The sequence below is a fragment of the Lissotriton vulgaris genome, chromosome 2_2, assembly GCF_964263255.1.
Source record: "Lissotriton vulgaris chromosome 2_2, aLisVul1.2, whole genome shotgun sequence".
In the NCBI taxonomy this organism is placed as follows: domain Eukaryota; kingdom Metazoa; phylum Chordata; class Amphibia; order Caudata; family Salamandridae; genus Lissotriton; species Lissotriton vulgaris.
In genome coordinates this window covers 23,636,549-23,653,461 of record NC_141688.1, presented here as the reverse complement: position 1 = coordinate 23,653,461, position 16,913 = coordinate 23,636,549, and the positions used below count along the sequence as shown (strand labels likewise).

The 16,913-nt window shown below is 46.6% G+C and overlaps 1 protein-coding gene across 9 annotated transcripts in view; it reads left to right on the top strand.

Annotated features, from left to right (window-relative positions):
- The window catches only part of CSNK1G1 (casein kinase 1 gamma 1), a 766,422-nt gene that overhangs the window by 549,635 nt on the left and 199,874 nt on the right, over positions 1 to 16,913 (top strand). For all 9 annotated transcript variants that reach the window (XM_086959211.1, XM_086959214.1, XM_086959215.1 and 6 more), the window contains one exon: positions 8,211 to 8,445. In XM_086959211.1, coding sequence (XP_086815337.1) covers positions 8,211 to 8,445 — 235 coding nt within the window. The remainder of the gene's footprint in view (positions 1 to 8,210; positions 8,446 to 16,913) is intronic.

Sequence of the window (16,913 nt, the reverse complement as noted above, 5' to 3'; positions counted from 1 at the left end):
GAGCACAACGAGTTCTTTCGACTCACCAAACCTTAAGTAACCTGGGGATTCCCCATGACTTTGTTTTGATTTGTCATAGAACTCCTGCGAGCACTAAAGGAACAGTCAGTTCTTAGTGACATCTTTATTGACGTCTTATGTCCAACCTTACGTCAAACACGGCACCTTCCAGGTATAAATATACCAACACTTGCCTTAAGCAGACACACAGTGGTCTGGAGCAGAGCGGCGATCTACTTATCCGAAGCCCAGCTGATGCGAGAGCCGAAGGAAGCCGCCCCTCCCCTTTGACACGCCGGTGAAGCTGCCTTTTCTCACGCCGAGAAATCCAGCTCCGGTGTTTCTAGTCACCCTTGCTGGGTGCTGGAAGATCGAGTCCTGAGAAACGAGATACAAGATCTCCTTCATTCTATAACCAAGGTACGGAGCTGACTCAAACCTTAGAGAGAATTATTGATTCAGATTCTTGGCAAAAAAAACAACTTAACTTAAAACTGCAACTTACTTACTCCTTCCCACGTATTAGGCTTAGGTCAGGTACACCGGGGTAGGCGTATCTTAGAAGCACCAGTTGAGTTCGTTTAGTCAATGTTTTTATGTATGTAAATATTTTATACATTTTAAAGTGACATATGGCTAAGAAACCATATCAATGCTTTTACAGTATTATTTTATAATACTCCTTTTACTGTACGCACTTTACTTCATGAGAAGTATTGCAATTATGGCAATTCACTTCTCTTGCACGAGAAAGAAGACTGCTCAATAAAATAACACCCTTTTATTGAAAATGCCCGTCTCTCTATTTCTCTGCACTCTGGTGGAACAGCATGCACGATTGACTGAGTAAAATAGCGGTCTATTGTTTTCACACGACACTGGAGATACACTCCTTATTCTGGGGGATCAAAGTTGTCATGTTATATGGTTGTCAGAAGCTAATCCCTTCTTGTCTAAATCAGGGAAGCTAACCCCTTCCTGTTCATTCGAGAAAGTTTCTAGTGACCTCTGAGCTAGCTGGCATAACTAATTAAGTCTAACATAGTCAGTAGAGTCCTAGAGACCTCAGTCCTACGTCTACACTGCTGTCTGTTATTCCAATGCGCAGAGCCTATTGGGAATATAGGAACTACACTACAGTTCTGACTAGTAATGTAGCATCAGCTTTCATAGCTATTAGGAATCTAGCAGAGCAATATGGCTGGGTGTCCGGATATAAGCTTAACGTTACTAAAACCCAGGTTTTTCAATCAGCAGCTATGGGCCCCTTTGGTGCTCCAGTTGTTCAGAGTGCATTGTATCTTGGGGTTAAAATTACAGCTGAAGTTGAAAAGATCCCTGATTTGAATATCTTACCCGTTATCGAATCTGTTAATTCTACTCTGACTTGACTAGACAATCTGCATTTATCTTTTTATGGCAGGGGGAATGTTTTGAAAATGTTGGTTTTGCCGAAGTTCCTGTATCTATTCAGAACTATTCCGCCGGAGTTCTCCCAAGCTAGTCTTGCCTATGCTGAGAGATGCTGTAATAGATTCCTTTGGGGATATCATCAACCCCGTAGAGCGGCCAAATGGATGCATTTATAGCGTGACCTAGCTCTAGGACACCCCCGCGCCGCACGGCCACCAGCTGCTGCGTGCGTCTTCCCCGCCTTCTGCCTCGCTAGCCGAGCTTCCGCCGCGTGACCACGCCACCTGCCTTCTAGCGGCGTGGTCCGTGACAGCCTGACCTGCCCCCATCGTATTTGCTGTTCTGTACTGTTTTTTGTTGCCTGTCTCCCTGTACCTTGTTTTTTTTTTGCCTTCTGTATTGCTTGTTTCATTTGGCCCCTCCGTCCTCCCTCCCCGCTTCCCGCCACCGCCGCTAACCCCGCCCCTTTTGCCTTCTGTACCCTCCCCGCTCCCGCCTCCCAGCTGCTCCGCCCCCCGCGCACTTGGCCATATATGGCGACCGTGCGACGCAGGTGAGTGTGACCTAGCTCTAGGACACCCCCGCGCCGCACGGCCACCAGCTGCTGCGTGCGTCTTCCCCACCTTCTGCCTCGCTGCCTCGCCAGCCGAGCTTCTGCCGCGTGACCACGCCCCCTGCCTTCTAGCGGCGTGGTCCGTGACCGCCTGACCTGCCCCCATCGTATTTGCTGTTCTGTACTGTTTTTTGTTGCCTGTCTCCCTGTAACTTGTTTTTTTGCCTTCTGTATTGCTTGTTTCGTTTGGCCCCTTAGTCCTCCCTCCCCGCTCCCCGCTTCCCGCCACCGCCACTAACCCCGCCCCTTTTGCCTTCTGTACCCTCCCCGCTCCCGCCTCCCAGCTGCTCCGCCCCCCGCGCACTTCGCCATATATGGCGACCGTGCGAACGCGCAGCGGTCACGCGCAGCGGGCGCGCCGATTGTGCGCCGAAGGCGCGCCAAAGGCAAGCCCGTCTACGCCCGTCCGCGCCTGGACCGCGCCCAGTGCCAGGACCCCTGGCCCACGAGGACCCCGGCCGACCCGCCTGACTTACACCGCCACCACCCTCTTCGCACTCAACAACGGCCGAACCCCAGGATGCTACCGAGCCACCCCACGACGCTCCCACGGACCCTTCAGCTGCCACGCCTGCAAGTTCACCTGCATCCGGACCTGCCCGGCACCAGCACCTGCCAAGCCGAACACCAGCAGCAACCACCTCAAGTGCATCCTCCTCAACACCCGCTCCGTCCACAGACACGCCATCGAACTCTGGAACCTCCTAGACGCCACAGCCCCTGACGTTGCCTTCATCACGGAGACCTGGATGAATGCCTCTTCAGCGCCCGACATCGCCATCCCAGAGGGCTACAAGATCACCCGGAGGGACCGCACCGCCAACCAGATGGGAGGAGGCATCGCCATCATCCACAGGAACACCATCCGAATCACGACTAGCACCGACAACACCCTAACCACCGCCGAACACCTGCATTTCCAGATCCACACCGACCCGAAGACCACCCTCAGAGGCACCCTGATCTACCGACCCCCGGGACCACGCACTCAATTCAGCGAGGACATCGCCAACTTCGTCAACCCGCATGCCCTCCCCTCCGCTGACTACATCCTCCTGGGGGACCTCAACTTCCACCTGGAGAACAACAACGACCGCAACACCAGCACCCTGCTCGACAACCTCGCCAACCTTGGACTCAAGCAACTGGTGAACACCCCCACCCACCTCGCCGGACACACACTCGACGCAGTCTTCTCATCCAGCAAAGACATCGCCTTCAGCCACGCCACAGAACTCCACTGGACGGACCACAGCTGCGTACACTTCACCTTCAAAAGAACGACGATCCACCACCACCAGCAACAGGTTGCCCGTAGGATCTGGAACAAGATCACAGCCGACCAACTCGCCGCCTCCCTGAGCCATCACCCTCCTGCCAGCTCAGCGAACCCCAGCCAGGCCGCCGACAACCTCACGAAGTGGATCAGCAACTGCGCGGACGAACTTGCCCCTCTGAGGACCCCGCCCAGCAGACCCGGCAGCAAGAAAGCCCCATGGTTCACCGACGAACTCAAGAGCTCCAAGAAGAACTGCCGAGCCCTCGAGAAAGTCTGGAGAAAGGAACCTACACCGGCCAACATGACCACCCTCAAACTCGCCACCCGGAAGCACCACCAACTGATCCGCGCCGCCACGAAATCTGCATTCAAGGACCGGCTGGACAACAACGCACACAACTGCAAGAATCTCTTCAACATCGTGAAAGAGCTCTCCAACCCCAACGCCGGAAACAACGACATCACCCCCTCGCAAGACCTCTGCAACTCCCTCGCCTCCTACTTCCACAACAAGATCGCGGACATACACAACAGCTTCAGCACCCAACCGACGCACGCCACGACCTCAGCAACGCCGCCCACCACCACCCTCCAAGCCTGGACTCCGATCAGCACCGAAGACACCGTCCGCATGATGAACTCCGTCCACTCCGGATCTCCGACCGACCCCTGCCCTCACCACGTCTTCAACAAGGCCGACGCTGTCATCGCACCCCACCTGTGGGACATTATCAACACCTCCTTCGACACCGCCACCTTCCCCGAGAGCTGGAAGCACGCCGAACTCAGCGCTCTTCTCAAGAAACCTACAGCAGACCCCACCGAACTCAAGAATTACCGCCCAATCTCGCTACTCCCGTTTCCAGCCAAAGTCATCGAGAAGACCGTCAACAAACAGCTGGCCGCCTTCCTCGAGACGAACGGATCCCTCGACCCCTCGCAGTTCGGCTTCCGAGCCAACCACAGCACCGAGACCGCCCTCATCGCCGCCACCGACGACATCCGAGCCCTGATGGACAACGGAGAAACAGCGGCCCTCATCCTCCTAGACCTCTCCGCGGCCTTCGACACTGTCTGCCACCGCACCCTAGTGCAACGCCTCAGCAACGTCGGAATCCAGGAGAAGGCACTGGAATGGATCGTCTCCTTCCTCGACGGAAGAACACAGAGAGTCCGCCTACCACCGTACAAGTCAGAGGCCACCTAAGTAATCTGCGGCGTCCCTCAAGGATCCTCGCTGAGCCCCACCCTCTTCAACGTCTACATGAGCCCCCTCGCGGCCATCGCACACCAACACGACCTCAACATAATCTCCTACGCCGACGACACCCAGCTGATCCTCTCCCTGACCAACAACCCCGCCACCGCCAGAGCCAACCTGCACGAAGGGATGAAGGAGGTAGCCGAGTGGATGACGACCAGCCGCCTGAAACTGAACTCAGACAAGATGGAGGTCCTCATCCTGGGCTCCACGCCCACCGCCTGGGACGACTCCTGGTGGCCCCCCGCCCTGGGCACCGCACCCAAACTGACGAACCACGCACGCAACCTGGGCTTCATCCTGGACTCCTCCCTCTCCATGACCAGACAAGTCAACGCCGTCTCCTCGGCGTGCTTCAACATCCTGCACATGTTACGGAAGATCTTCTGGTGGATCCCCACGGAGACCAGGAAGACCGTCACCCAGGCCCTCGTCACCAGCCGACTGGACTACGGCAACGCCCTCTACGCCGGAACCACCGCCAAGCTCCAGAAGAGACTTCAGCGGATCCAGAACGCCTCAGCCAGACTCATCCTCGACATCCCACGAAACAGCCACATCTCCGGACACCTGAGAGACCTGCATTGGCTCCCCGTCAACAAAAGAATCACCTTCCGTCTCCTCACCCACGCACACAAAGCCCTACACGATCAAGGCCCGAGCTACCTCAACAACCGAATCAACTTCTACGCTCCCAAACGCCACCTCCGATCAGCCAGCCACGCCCTCGCCGCCGTCCCACGCATCCGTAGAGCGACAACAGGAGGAAGGTCCTTCTACTACCTGGCCGCCAAGACCTGGAACTCCCTCCCTCCCGACCTGCGCCTGACCCAAGACCACCTCTCCTTCAGGAAGAAGCTCAAGACCTGGCTGTTCGAGCAGTAACGGCACCCTCCCCCCCCCCCCCCCCCCCCCTAAGCGCCATGAGACCCTACGGGTAAGTAGTGCGCTCTATAAATGTCTTGATTGATTGATTGAGGTTGGTCCGTTCCTAATTTGGTGCTGTATTGGTGTTCAGTTTTTCTTCAGCATCTCTCTACACCATTATTTAGGGCTGGAGCAGTGCTGCCAGTTCACTGTAGTCTTTCCAATTTTGAAATTGGGCTGGGGGAGGATGCCAAGGAGATTTTATTACGGGTTTTGGAACCTAGTTACTACAAGAAAACTAAGTTCAAGGTGGTTATAGCAATGTTTACAGTTTGGCGTAAGGTCCGGTGCAAATGGTCTATTCCGAATCTTAATTGCTACACCCCTTTGGACGCAGCTAGACTCTTAATTCACATATTTCAGGATCATGTCATATTCAACTGGATGACAAAGGGAATAATGTCTTTGGGGGACTTAGGGTCTGATGGGTCTATGGCTACTTTTTTATTTCTAAAGGATACGTTTTTTTTTAATACTCACAAATTTTTTAAATATCTACAAATTCGAACCTTTGTGGATAAGTTGAAGGTGCAAAAATATAGTTTATTTTGCAAGAATTTATTGATGGAATTGATTTTGAAGCCTTGAAGAATAGGTATATTGTATCAGCATTTACTCTCAACCCTTCCGGATGACCTTTCTACTCAGAATGCTAAATGGGAGATAAAGTTGGTTAAGGTAGGGCTGGATATTTCCCAGGCTTTGGAACTATCAAGCAGTATTTTTATATCCGGGAGCTTACGTTCTCAATGTTACATGGCACTGTTTGATCTCTCTACTACACACCTGCCAACATTTTCAAATGGGGAGGGAGAAGGGGTCATTGTTGTCAAAGGTGTGGCTTGGTAGCGGCTAACGATGTACACATGTTTTTTGAATGCCCTACTTTTACCACATTTCTTCAGGAGGTAGAACTGTTTATCAATTCTAGATTGAAAATTCCGGCTGCTCTCTCCACTCGAGCTTGTTATTTTTGGGTGTGAGAGCAATTGTGCATTGGAGAGATCAAGAAATGTATCTGCCCTTCTCTGTATCTCTATGTACCTAGTACGATTCTGTATAACATCGGAATGGATTAGTCCGGAGGCACCCACTTTTGTAAATTGGAGAGCAAGGACTCTGGCTCTTCATAATTTAGTCAGCAGTTTTCTAAAGGCAGCAGGAGGCGGGAACAGGGCCGGAAAATCTGGGCCCTGTTGGAGGAGTGGCTTGGTGCTTAGCGGAATGGATCTTGGTCGATGCAATTCTCTTGTTTTTCTGTAGTTTATAGTTTAAAGACTGCTCTCCTTATGTTTCCCTCTTGGCCTTTCTTAAAGTTGGCTTTTCCTCCCCCTTTACTTTTTTTATGTATGTATAATGTATAGCCACAGTGTGTAATTTTTTGATTTACCAATATGTTGATGTTTCTTTTTCAAGCTTCAATAAATAAAAATTAAAAAAAAGGAAATCTTTGGTCCACTAGAGGCTTCAACAAGTGGGACCTTATAGGTATTTCAAAAATTAGCGACCTCTAAGGTGAAGGGGGAGGTTAAATCGTTCCCCACCTTGCAACAGGAGTATGCCCTAGCCCCTACAGAACATTTTCGGTACAAGCAAGTGCGACATGCACTGCAATCTTGTCTCCAAAAGGGAGTAACCCCTCCCGAGGCCTCCCCCTTGGAGGACCGTATTTTGAACGGTCACCTGCCAACGAAAGCCATCTCCCTCACTTACAAAAAGTTAGTGAACCACTCTGGCGAACCCCTCCTGAAGATCCGGGAAAAATGGGAAAGGGGTGGCATCATACTTGATGACGAAGATTCGGCAATAGCAGTCTCCTCACCTCGAGAGGTGACTATAGCAGCCAGACTGAGGCTGGTGCAGCTAAAGATCCTACACCGTAGCTACATCACTGGGCCGGGACTGGTGCGTATGGGGAGGGCGAGCGATAGTGCATGTACATGGGGCTGTGGAATGGAGGGAACATTTCTCCACATATTATGGGAATGCACGCATATACAGAGTTACTGGAGAAAGGTGCATGAAGTAATGAGCGAGGTGCTCCCACAAAACATCACAGTGGAAGCTAAAAGGTGCCTCCTAAATGTGTGGGAACCCACTGATCTAAAACCCACACACATCACCAGGGTCACGTTGGGCTAATGATAGCTAAACTTAACATTGCACAGAAGTGGGGGGCAACACGAGCACCTACAGTATCGGTCTAGAAGAGAGATATGGACTGGTGCATGTTCAGTGAGAAGACAGTATACATAGGTAGGGGATGTCCGAAACAGTGAATTGTTTGGCAGGACTGGAACGACTACAGAGGGAACATCTGTACTCCTCCAAAAATTCCAACTCTTAATGATCAAACGTAGATAGGAGCTTAAACCTGAGCTTTGACCTAACATGCATGTGGATATGGTACTTAAGAATATGTGGGGGTACTAGACTGTAAAATTATTTGTAATGTGATTTGCCTTGTGACGTTGATTCAATTTGTTAATAAAAAGAAATATGAAAAATATATATATTTATGGCAATTGTTTCAACTTTTGTGGAATTTGAGAAATGCATGAGTTGGAGAAGACTTCTAGATTTTCAAATTGCTCACTTCAAGTTTGGAAGTCTTTTTGTCCATGGATTATTGCCTGGAGTTATGAGGGTTAAGTTGTAGTAGAGAGGTTATGAACTAGTCTGTAGTTATTTTAAAAGGGACCTGCTCTTTCTTGCAGATTTCCCGGATGGAGTATGTGCATTCGAAGAACCTCATTTACCGTGATGTCAAGCCAGAAAACTTCCTGATTGGCCGGCAAGGCAACAAGAAGGAACATATTATTCACATCATTGACTTTGGACTGGCTAAGGAGTACATCGACCCTGAAACCAAAAAACACATCCCTTATAGGGAGCATAAGAGCCTGACGGGGACAGCAAGATACATGTCTATCAACACCCACTTGGGGAAAGGTGGGCTTATTGTGCACTTTCGGGAAGGGAAGGGTGCATCTGCTCATTCTGTGGCAGAAGGTGGGAAAATTGAATATATTCTAGCGATCAGCATCCACTAGGAGTGGGAGATTGTCTTTTCATGCTTTGCAGCGTTTTCCTGTATGTGCTGGTGTTGATTCCTTCACAGAAATCTCTACTTCACACTGGTTTGTTTAGAACACAATTTAAAAAAACTAATGGGAACTGCAGTGAATTTTGCTGGTGCTATATTACTTTTATATTGCTTCTCTTAACATCTAAAGGCTTCCTCATTTGGCTCCTTCTAGGATGTGATTTGTGATATGCTACTGCATCAACCCAGGTCTCGGTAGAGGTAATATACATGAGCCCCAAATTTAGGAACCTGAATCCCCTCTCACTTTCATGATCCCCTGTATTCTGAACTGATGACAGGTATGCACTTTTATTACGATGCAACATTATCCTTAGGTGAGCACAGAGTAAGATTGTCAGAAGACAGAAAAATTAGTTAAAATACCTAATCAGACCCTCGCACTTAACTGCTTTTGCTCTGTTTCTAGCTGATTTTGAGCGCTGGAGGCATGAGGGACCGTATATACTGCTCTCATCAAGCATACATGTCATGTTTTCAGATTATTCGCTAGTGCGGTTGCACTTGTGCATCAAGGTTTTTGGTGGATCTTTGGTTCACGTTAGAAGCAGATGCTAATAGTTCTGTGCAGTTTTGTAGCTCTGTACTGTTTGGAACGTTAACCTGGAGAGTAACTATGATGTAAATTATGTTGTATTTCCATTTAAAGGAGCCATAAACATCTAGGAATAATACCTTCATACGATAGCAAATTTACTTTTAAATAATCAATATCAAAAAACTTTATCAATCATTAACATTCGGATACAGTTTTGGAATTATATACTATCGGAGTAAGAGTATCATGCAATTTTCTTTTCCGAAGTCCCAAATACAGTACCCGAAAGTACACTTAATATTTTTTAGCAGTTTAACAAAAATTACCACAACTTGAGAAGTATAGTTCCCCGCTCTATTTCTTGTATCTCAAAAAGAAATGTAACAAAATGTATACATTTATTGGAATCATTTTAAGATACCTTTCTCCTCTGCCCCATTCTGTCTTCAGGTGTAGATCTTGTGTGGCAGAAGCATGTGTAGTCCTTTCTATGATGAGAATCTCAGCGCAATTTCTAGGATTTTTCCCTTCTTTTCATGGGAGAGTGGCCCCATACAAATGAGGAAACACTGCCTTTACTCCAACTCCATATTACCGATACGAAGTCAAAAATCTGTTCAAAGTTAACAGACTGCGTGCCACTTAGGTGTGTCAGTCAGTGCACCACCTATCTGCGTCCTTTGGAAGGGGGTGTTCCAGGGAGGCTCTAGCTATCGAGCTGTAGCCTGGTGCTGTAACTGACTCCAACCTTCATCTTTGGGATGGCTTTCCTCTTCTTTGTTTTTTTTTTTATTTTTTTTTTAGAAAGGTCAATTCTCCTCACGTGTAAGGAAGAGCCATGCTTTCAAACCACTGCTCCGTCTTCATGTAATATGCTTTCCTAAGTTCAGCCTCAAACTGTCAGAATTGGCGCCAGCTCTCTGAGAACAGCAAATTTGTTTGTGCGTAACCGGGGATGCACTGTCCCAGTCTGCAGAGGGAGCACCCAAATAACGGTACGCAGTGTCGCAAACAAGGACAGTGCATACAATATGTAATCCGGGCCCTGTACTTGGTAAACAACTTAAATTTAGCTTTTATATCAAAATGTTTAACTGTCTCAAACAAATCCAGATTGCGGCAGTACAGAACATTTCACAGGTCTCGGACTTCATAAAGTTCCCATAGTATCCTGTTAGATGTCTCATTTTGTAAATGTTCATGGTCAATGGTTTTTTGGGACTTTCATTCTAATTCTCCCTATTACTGTTTGCTGTTCTTTGACTCCCATTGTTGCTTTTTATCTCCTGACTAACTTGCATGCTACAGCTTTACTTCTTTACGACCTACACACGGTAATTTTTTATTTTCTGATTCTGTTGTTCTGACTTGCAAGGTTCCTTCTGATCTTTTGTTTTCCTTACTCTCCCACACATACTCTTCACTTTCACTGTCTCACCGTAGCACCCCACATTGAACACTGTCACCTTCTGCTTGGTTGTAAACTGTACCCTACACATGACTTAATCTCACACTTTTGTGATGTTCGCAATACACACGTGTCATGATCTCACACACACACTGGTGCGATGATGTATGGCTAAACAGAGCCTGCAATGGAGGCAGTATATGCTGCATTTTAGAAGGTGGTGTGGATTTCTTTGTTGTGACTGCTTTGTACTCGTTTAATCACCCAGCAATCTCCTGTAATTTTCATTGGCAGGGTGTTTGAATTCTGCTTTGGAACAGTTGACTGCAGCTAAGCTGAGTCTCAAAATTATTCCTTAATGGATTTTCATTATTCAAGGTGAACATCTGCGTCCATGAACTCTTTCCTCATATACTGCATTCACAAAAGATGTTTTTTTGTTTGACATAACTATTCTTCTGTTAGTATGAATTTATCCAACTATGTCATATGTAGCCTGTTTTGTCCATGAACATTTTATACTATCGTGCCTTGTTGTTTTCACCTAATGCAAACTCAAAAGGAATATTCCTTAAGTGAAGTCTAAGCTAATAGTGGTTATCACTCAAAATGTTTTAAGTGAGAGCCCTGGGGCTTCAGTATTCACTGCACCACTCTGCTATCAAGATACAAAGCTTATAAAAAATAATAAGCATAATAATGGAGCACTGTCATTTGAGAAATGTGAGTGAGTAAATGGCAGGTAGAACACACTTTAATTGGTGGAAACTGCCAGAAGAGAATAGAGCTATCAAAGGAAAAACAAATTGGAACTTTTTCATATTTATGATTTATTGTATTGTGTTTGTTGCATCCAGAGACCTATCAAATTGTAATGAATTTGTATCTTTTAGGATGATATTTTGTTGGTAATCGCTTGACTGCAACTTGCTTTGGACAAGCACGATTCCTTTCAAAGGGATGTCTGCAATATCACTTTGTAGAGGCTAGATAGGTGCTGTCTTCATACGATTAAATTACAAGACTTCAGTTTGAATTCCAAAAGATTATTGAAAATGTACACAGCTATGAGCTATATCCAGAACATTGAAATGCTTTTTTGACAACTGGAAAGCAAAGAGGAGGAAGAAGAGTATTCAGATTATTTTTGTGAGCTCCACCTCTTCAAGTTAGATTGGAGTTACTGTAGACTCTGAGTTGTCCTAAGCATGTGCATTCAGGGGAATGCCAGTTTATGCTCATCAACAGCTTAGATTTTTACTTAAGATTGGTTCTCTCTTTTCCTGAACTGACTTTAGTGGATGCAAAACCTCAGGCTAGGTTCAGGCACCATACTTAGCAACTTCAAGCCAGTTATCACTGTTGAGTAAGCTGTGCGAGAATAGACAGTCTATCTCTTTTTCAAGCACTGGAAGCAAACTAAATGATTTATGGTATTTCTGACTAGTGCAAACTGTTGTATACCTGAAGCTAATTATTGGCTCAAGACTAAATACTTCCAAATGCTCTTATAATAACCGTTCCTGTATATTAGATAGTAAACAAGACTCGTGGTGCATTCTAAACCTAATGGATTCATGGGACAAAATGCAAATAATTGGGTCATTCCAAATATTGAGAAATCAGTAATTGAGTGACTTCTTTAAGTTTTCCGTGCATCCTGTTCATTTCTAGCAGTCACGGTAGTTTTCTCGCACCCGCTGTAGCCTTCTTGGGGTAGAGGAGTTTTGATTTTCCACCTTGGATGAACTGCTTATCAGGTGAGGGTAGGGATGCAGTTATAGAAAACTATTGATCGGCCATAGGTATCTTAAGTGCCATATAAATTTGACAATATGCAGCTGCAACTCAACTTTGCCTTTAATCCTCCTGCTGCCCTGTTTCCAGTGGCTGGGAAAGACAAGTCTACAATGACCCCCATTTAGCCCTTCTGAAGGTGGCAACCTAAAATCCGGGAGGTTTAAAAGCTATAGTCCATATACCAGTGGACACATACAACGGGTGGTGGTGTATCTAGGCTTTTGTTCTCCTGTAAGGTTTATCCCTAAATTTGCAACCACTTCATCATGTTTATCAAACTGTAAGCCATATAGAAATCTTTTATCACCTCTCTCAAAGCACAATGGAATACATCAGAAAACTTCCTAATCTTGATTACAGTTTCATGATTTACGGTTAATCAACCAAGAAGCAGTGACCACCTGGTAACTAAATGTAATATCGTGCTTTTCATATTTTTCCAATACTTCAATTACACTTTTACTGGTTTACATTTGCTGTAAACCATCTTTTTGAGGCGTTGCACTGTTGGAGGCTCACCAATTGACATGCCTCGTCTGTAGAGCAGCACTAGGTTGCACTTAAGATCTCTTTTTCTTTCTACCTACATTGATATTTTTTTACTTTTCTGGGTCTGAAACAGAAGTAATATAATATAATATATCTATCTATCTATATCTATCTATATCTCTCTATCTCTTTATATCTATCTATATATATCTTTATATATTTATATATATATATATATATATAACTATATATAACTATATATATATATATATATATATATTACGCACCAAGTTTCTCCTATGTTCACTTAGGAAAAAGAAATAGCAGCACTCAAAGGGATTCCGGTGTCCACATAGTTTTTATTATGTGCAGGAGCTACACAGACGCGTTTCGCCGTGCTGCCTTCGTCAGTGTATAAAGCACTCCATTTTCAACATGCTATATAAATAAAGTTTTCTTTCTCTCTACGTCATGAAGACATGGACATAGACATAGAACATTACCCCTATACGACGCTATGGGCGCCATCTTGTAGTGATGTTATTACACATTCTATTTAAAGTGCATTGATTCTACAGCATTAATCATGCCCACAGTTGGATGGCAATTCTGCGTCAGAGGGTATAATTATACTCGAATGCAATGGAATAACATTATTAAGCCGTGGATCGGCTTGTGTCCCGTGCACTAACATAGTCCATGTAGTTATATCAGACTATAATGAGACAATTCATATTTTTCAGATTCAAAAGAAAACAGTTCAAAACACCAGAGCCCACCAAGCTTCAAATAATAATAGATCATGACAATACATATTCTCATCATAAGGAAAACGAAATGTTCCTCCAAAAAGCTACTTATGGCTATAAACAGTCTAAGTGAAACGCCTAACGACCGATGTAGCCAAGAACAGCCAGAAAAATTACACCAATTATCTATCATTCATGGTAGTATAAGTGATGCTGATCTATTCACGTTCAAAAAGATTTTCCAAGTTTCCAGATACATTATACAGTTTTAGAAATCATTATTATCCAATTCTGCTAATTTATCTTTCCATGTACTCAATAAAAGGTATAAATATGTATATATGTACACAGATGTACGCACTTATGTGTTGATGAAACATCTCTCTCTCTTGGTCTACACAAGGCGTCATGTAAGGTCAGCGGATATAACAATTCATATCAATCACAGTGCAACATTATTTGCCCAAATGAAAAGCCAGTTCTTCCCCACTGTTCAGACCTCGAGGGTGTTTCGTTGACAAATCAATGATAAACCTGGACTCCAGTCTGCGTAGTCGTCTAAGTCTATCTCCACCCCTTGCATTTGGTTCAATGGTGTCTAGACCGAAGTATTGTAACTGATTTCGGTCCTTGTTATGGCACTCTGCGAAATGGCAGGCCACAGGATACGATGGATCCGCCTTGTCTATGGCCCTGAGGTATTCTAGTATTCGCATTGTTAACTGATTAATGGTACGTCCAATATAGCGAAGACCACATGGACATACCAAGCAGTAGATTGCAAAGGGGGTGCTGCAGGTGATAAACTTTTTTATTCTCATCGTTCTACTTGTGTCAGGTATAACATGTCAGCCTGCGGTCTCACCCAGCTGGTGAACGGTCCCACCCACCGAGCGGGCCACACGCTTGATGGCATTTTCTCCAACGATCCTAGGTTGACAGTTGCTAGCCCCTTTCACCTCTCCTGGTCGGACCATCTGGCCGTTCCCTTCAACCTGTTGTATCCCGCACAGGGCTATATTAGAAGGGCCTCGAGCACCACGGAAGTGCGAAGGAACCTTAAAAAGATCAGGGAAGACTCCTTCCTCCCATGGACAACTAGGTTGTCCATTCCTCGGGAGGCAGATACCTCCACTGCGGTCTCTTTATTTGAAAATACCATTGCTGAAGCCATGGAGGAGCTTGCTCCCGCAAGGCCCTGCTATTCTGCAAGGAAAAGACCCTCCGCCCCCTGGTTCTCCGAACAACTCCGGCTTCGGAGACAGGAAGTAAGAAGACAGGAGCGCTTATGGCACTCTAGCTGGGCCTCTAAGGACAGAGAAGCCCATAGGGTCTTGCTTAAAAACTATAAACTTGAAGTTATTAAGACCAAGCAGGAATACTTCACGGCACTCACCTCCTCAGTGTCATCTCCTAGAGAACTCTTCAGAATTGTCGATTCTCTTACGACACTTCAGACACCGGATCCTGTGGTTGCCTCCCAGGACCTGTGCAACAAGATAGCGGCCTTTTTCCAGTCTAAAATCGCTGACATCTATGCTGCTTTGGAGGTCCAAAAATCCCTTACCACCGTCCCCCTGTTGCCTGCCCTCCCTGAACCCAGTGTTGCGGTTTCCTCTCCACATCAGGAATTGATTTCCTTTCCTCCTCTTTCCTGTCAGGATCTTGAAATCCTGCTTGATAAAACCAAATCTGGTTCTCCGCTGGATGCCTGCCCGCTAAAGATCCTCAAGCAGTGCAGAGAATCTCTCCTTCCTCCTCTGGTTGACATCATGAACAGAGCGATGAAGGAAGGCATTTTTCCCCAACAGTGGAAAAATGCTGTTGTAAAACCCTTGCTTAAAAAGCCTTCTCTGGACCCCGGGGTGTTAAAGAACTTTCGCCCCATTTCACTGCTCCCGGCTCCCGCAAAGATGCTCGAAGCCTATTTAAATAAACATCTGGCTGCATTTGTGGAGAGCTCGGGTTGTCTGGATCTTTCCCAGCATGGGTTCAGGAGGGAACATAGCACCGAGTCTGCCCTCACCATAGTGCTGGATACCATCCGCACCAGAGTTGATGAGGGTCAGACCTCCCTCCTGATCCTTTTAGACCTCACTGCGGCCTTCGATACCCTTTCTCCTGCGGTATTAACATCTCGCCTAAGGGAAATTGGGGTCCGCGGGTCTGCTCTGGGACTTCTTTCCTCTTTTCTCGACCATAGAGAACAAAGGATAATGCTGGGCTCATTCCTATCTCCATCCCTGTCTGTGCAATGTGGGGTCCCCCAAGGGTCAGCGCTTAGCCCTACCCTTTTCAATATCTACGTGACCCCCCTTGCCAGACTCATCAGATCTTTTGGGATGGAGGTAGTTTCCTATGCGGACGACACCCAGATCCTAGTCTCTCTCTCCCAGCCAGCTACGTCAACTGCCGCAAATTTTAGATCCTGCATGGAGGCAGTTGGCCAGTGGATGATCCACAATTCACTAAAGCTGAATGGGGAGAAGACGGAGGTGATGGTTTTTGGAGGAAAGGAATCGATCTGGTCGGCGGAGTGGTGGCCGGATTCGCTGGGTGCATGTCCCGAGCCCACCCTGTCAGCTAAAAACTTGGGAGTTATGATCGACCCCAACCTCAGTATGTGCCAGCAGGTCAACAGGACTGTTTCGACCTGCTGGGGGATCATCCACACACTGAGGAAAATCAGGCATTTCCTGTCACCCCAGGCAAGAAAGCAACTTGCTGTCGCTTTTCTGGGCTCGCGACTGGACTACTGCAATGCGCTGTATGCAGGGTTGAACAAGAGTCACCTACAGCGCTTGCAGGTGGTCCAGAACGCGGCAGCGAGATTTGCCCTTGACCTACCTAAGCGTGCTTCTGCCACTGAAGCCCGAAAACAACTGCACTGGCTCCCCGTTGAATACCGGATCCGCTTCAAATCCTTGTGCCTGGTGTATAAAGCTCTTGCTAAACCCAACCTTACAAGTATGGGATCCATTCTTTCTCGGCACAACCCTAGTAGAAATCTTCGCTCCGGTCACAAACTCCTCCTCTCTGTACCCCGTGTCAGAAAAGTAAGATGGGGAGGTAAGGCCTTTTCCTTTCTGGCACCCAAGTGGTGGAATGCCCTCCCTCTCGAAGTGAAATCTAGCCCCTCTCTGCAAACTTTTAGATCTGCGCTCAAAACTCATCTTTTCATACTTGCATACTCCTAGTGGCATTCTGTATTAGTGGCATTCTACATTCTGTATATTTTCTGTTTATTGACTTTGATAGGCGCCTTGATACCTTCGGGTTTAGTCTGCGCAATACAAATTGCTTAATAAATAAAATAAATAAATAACATAG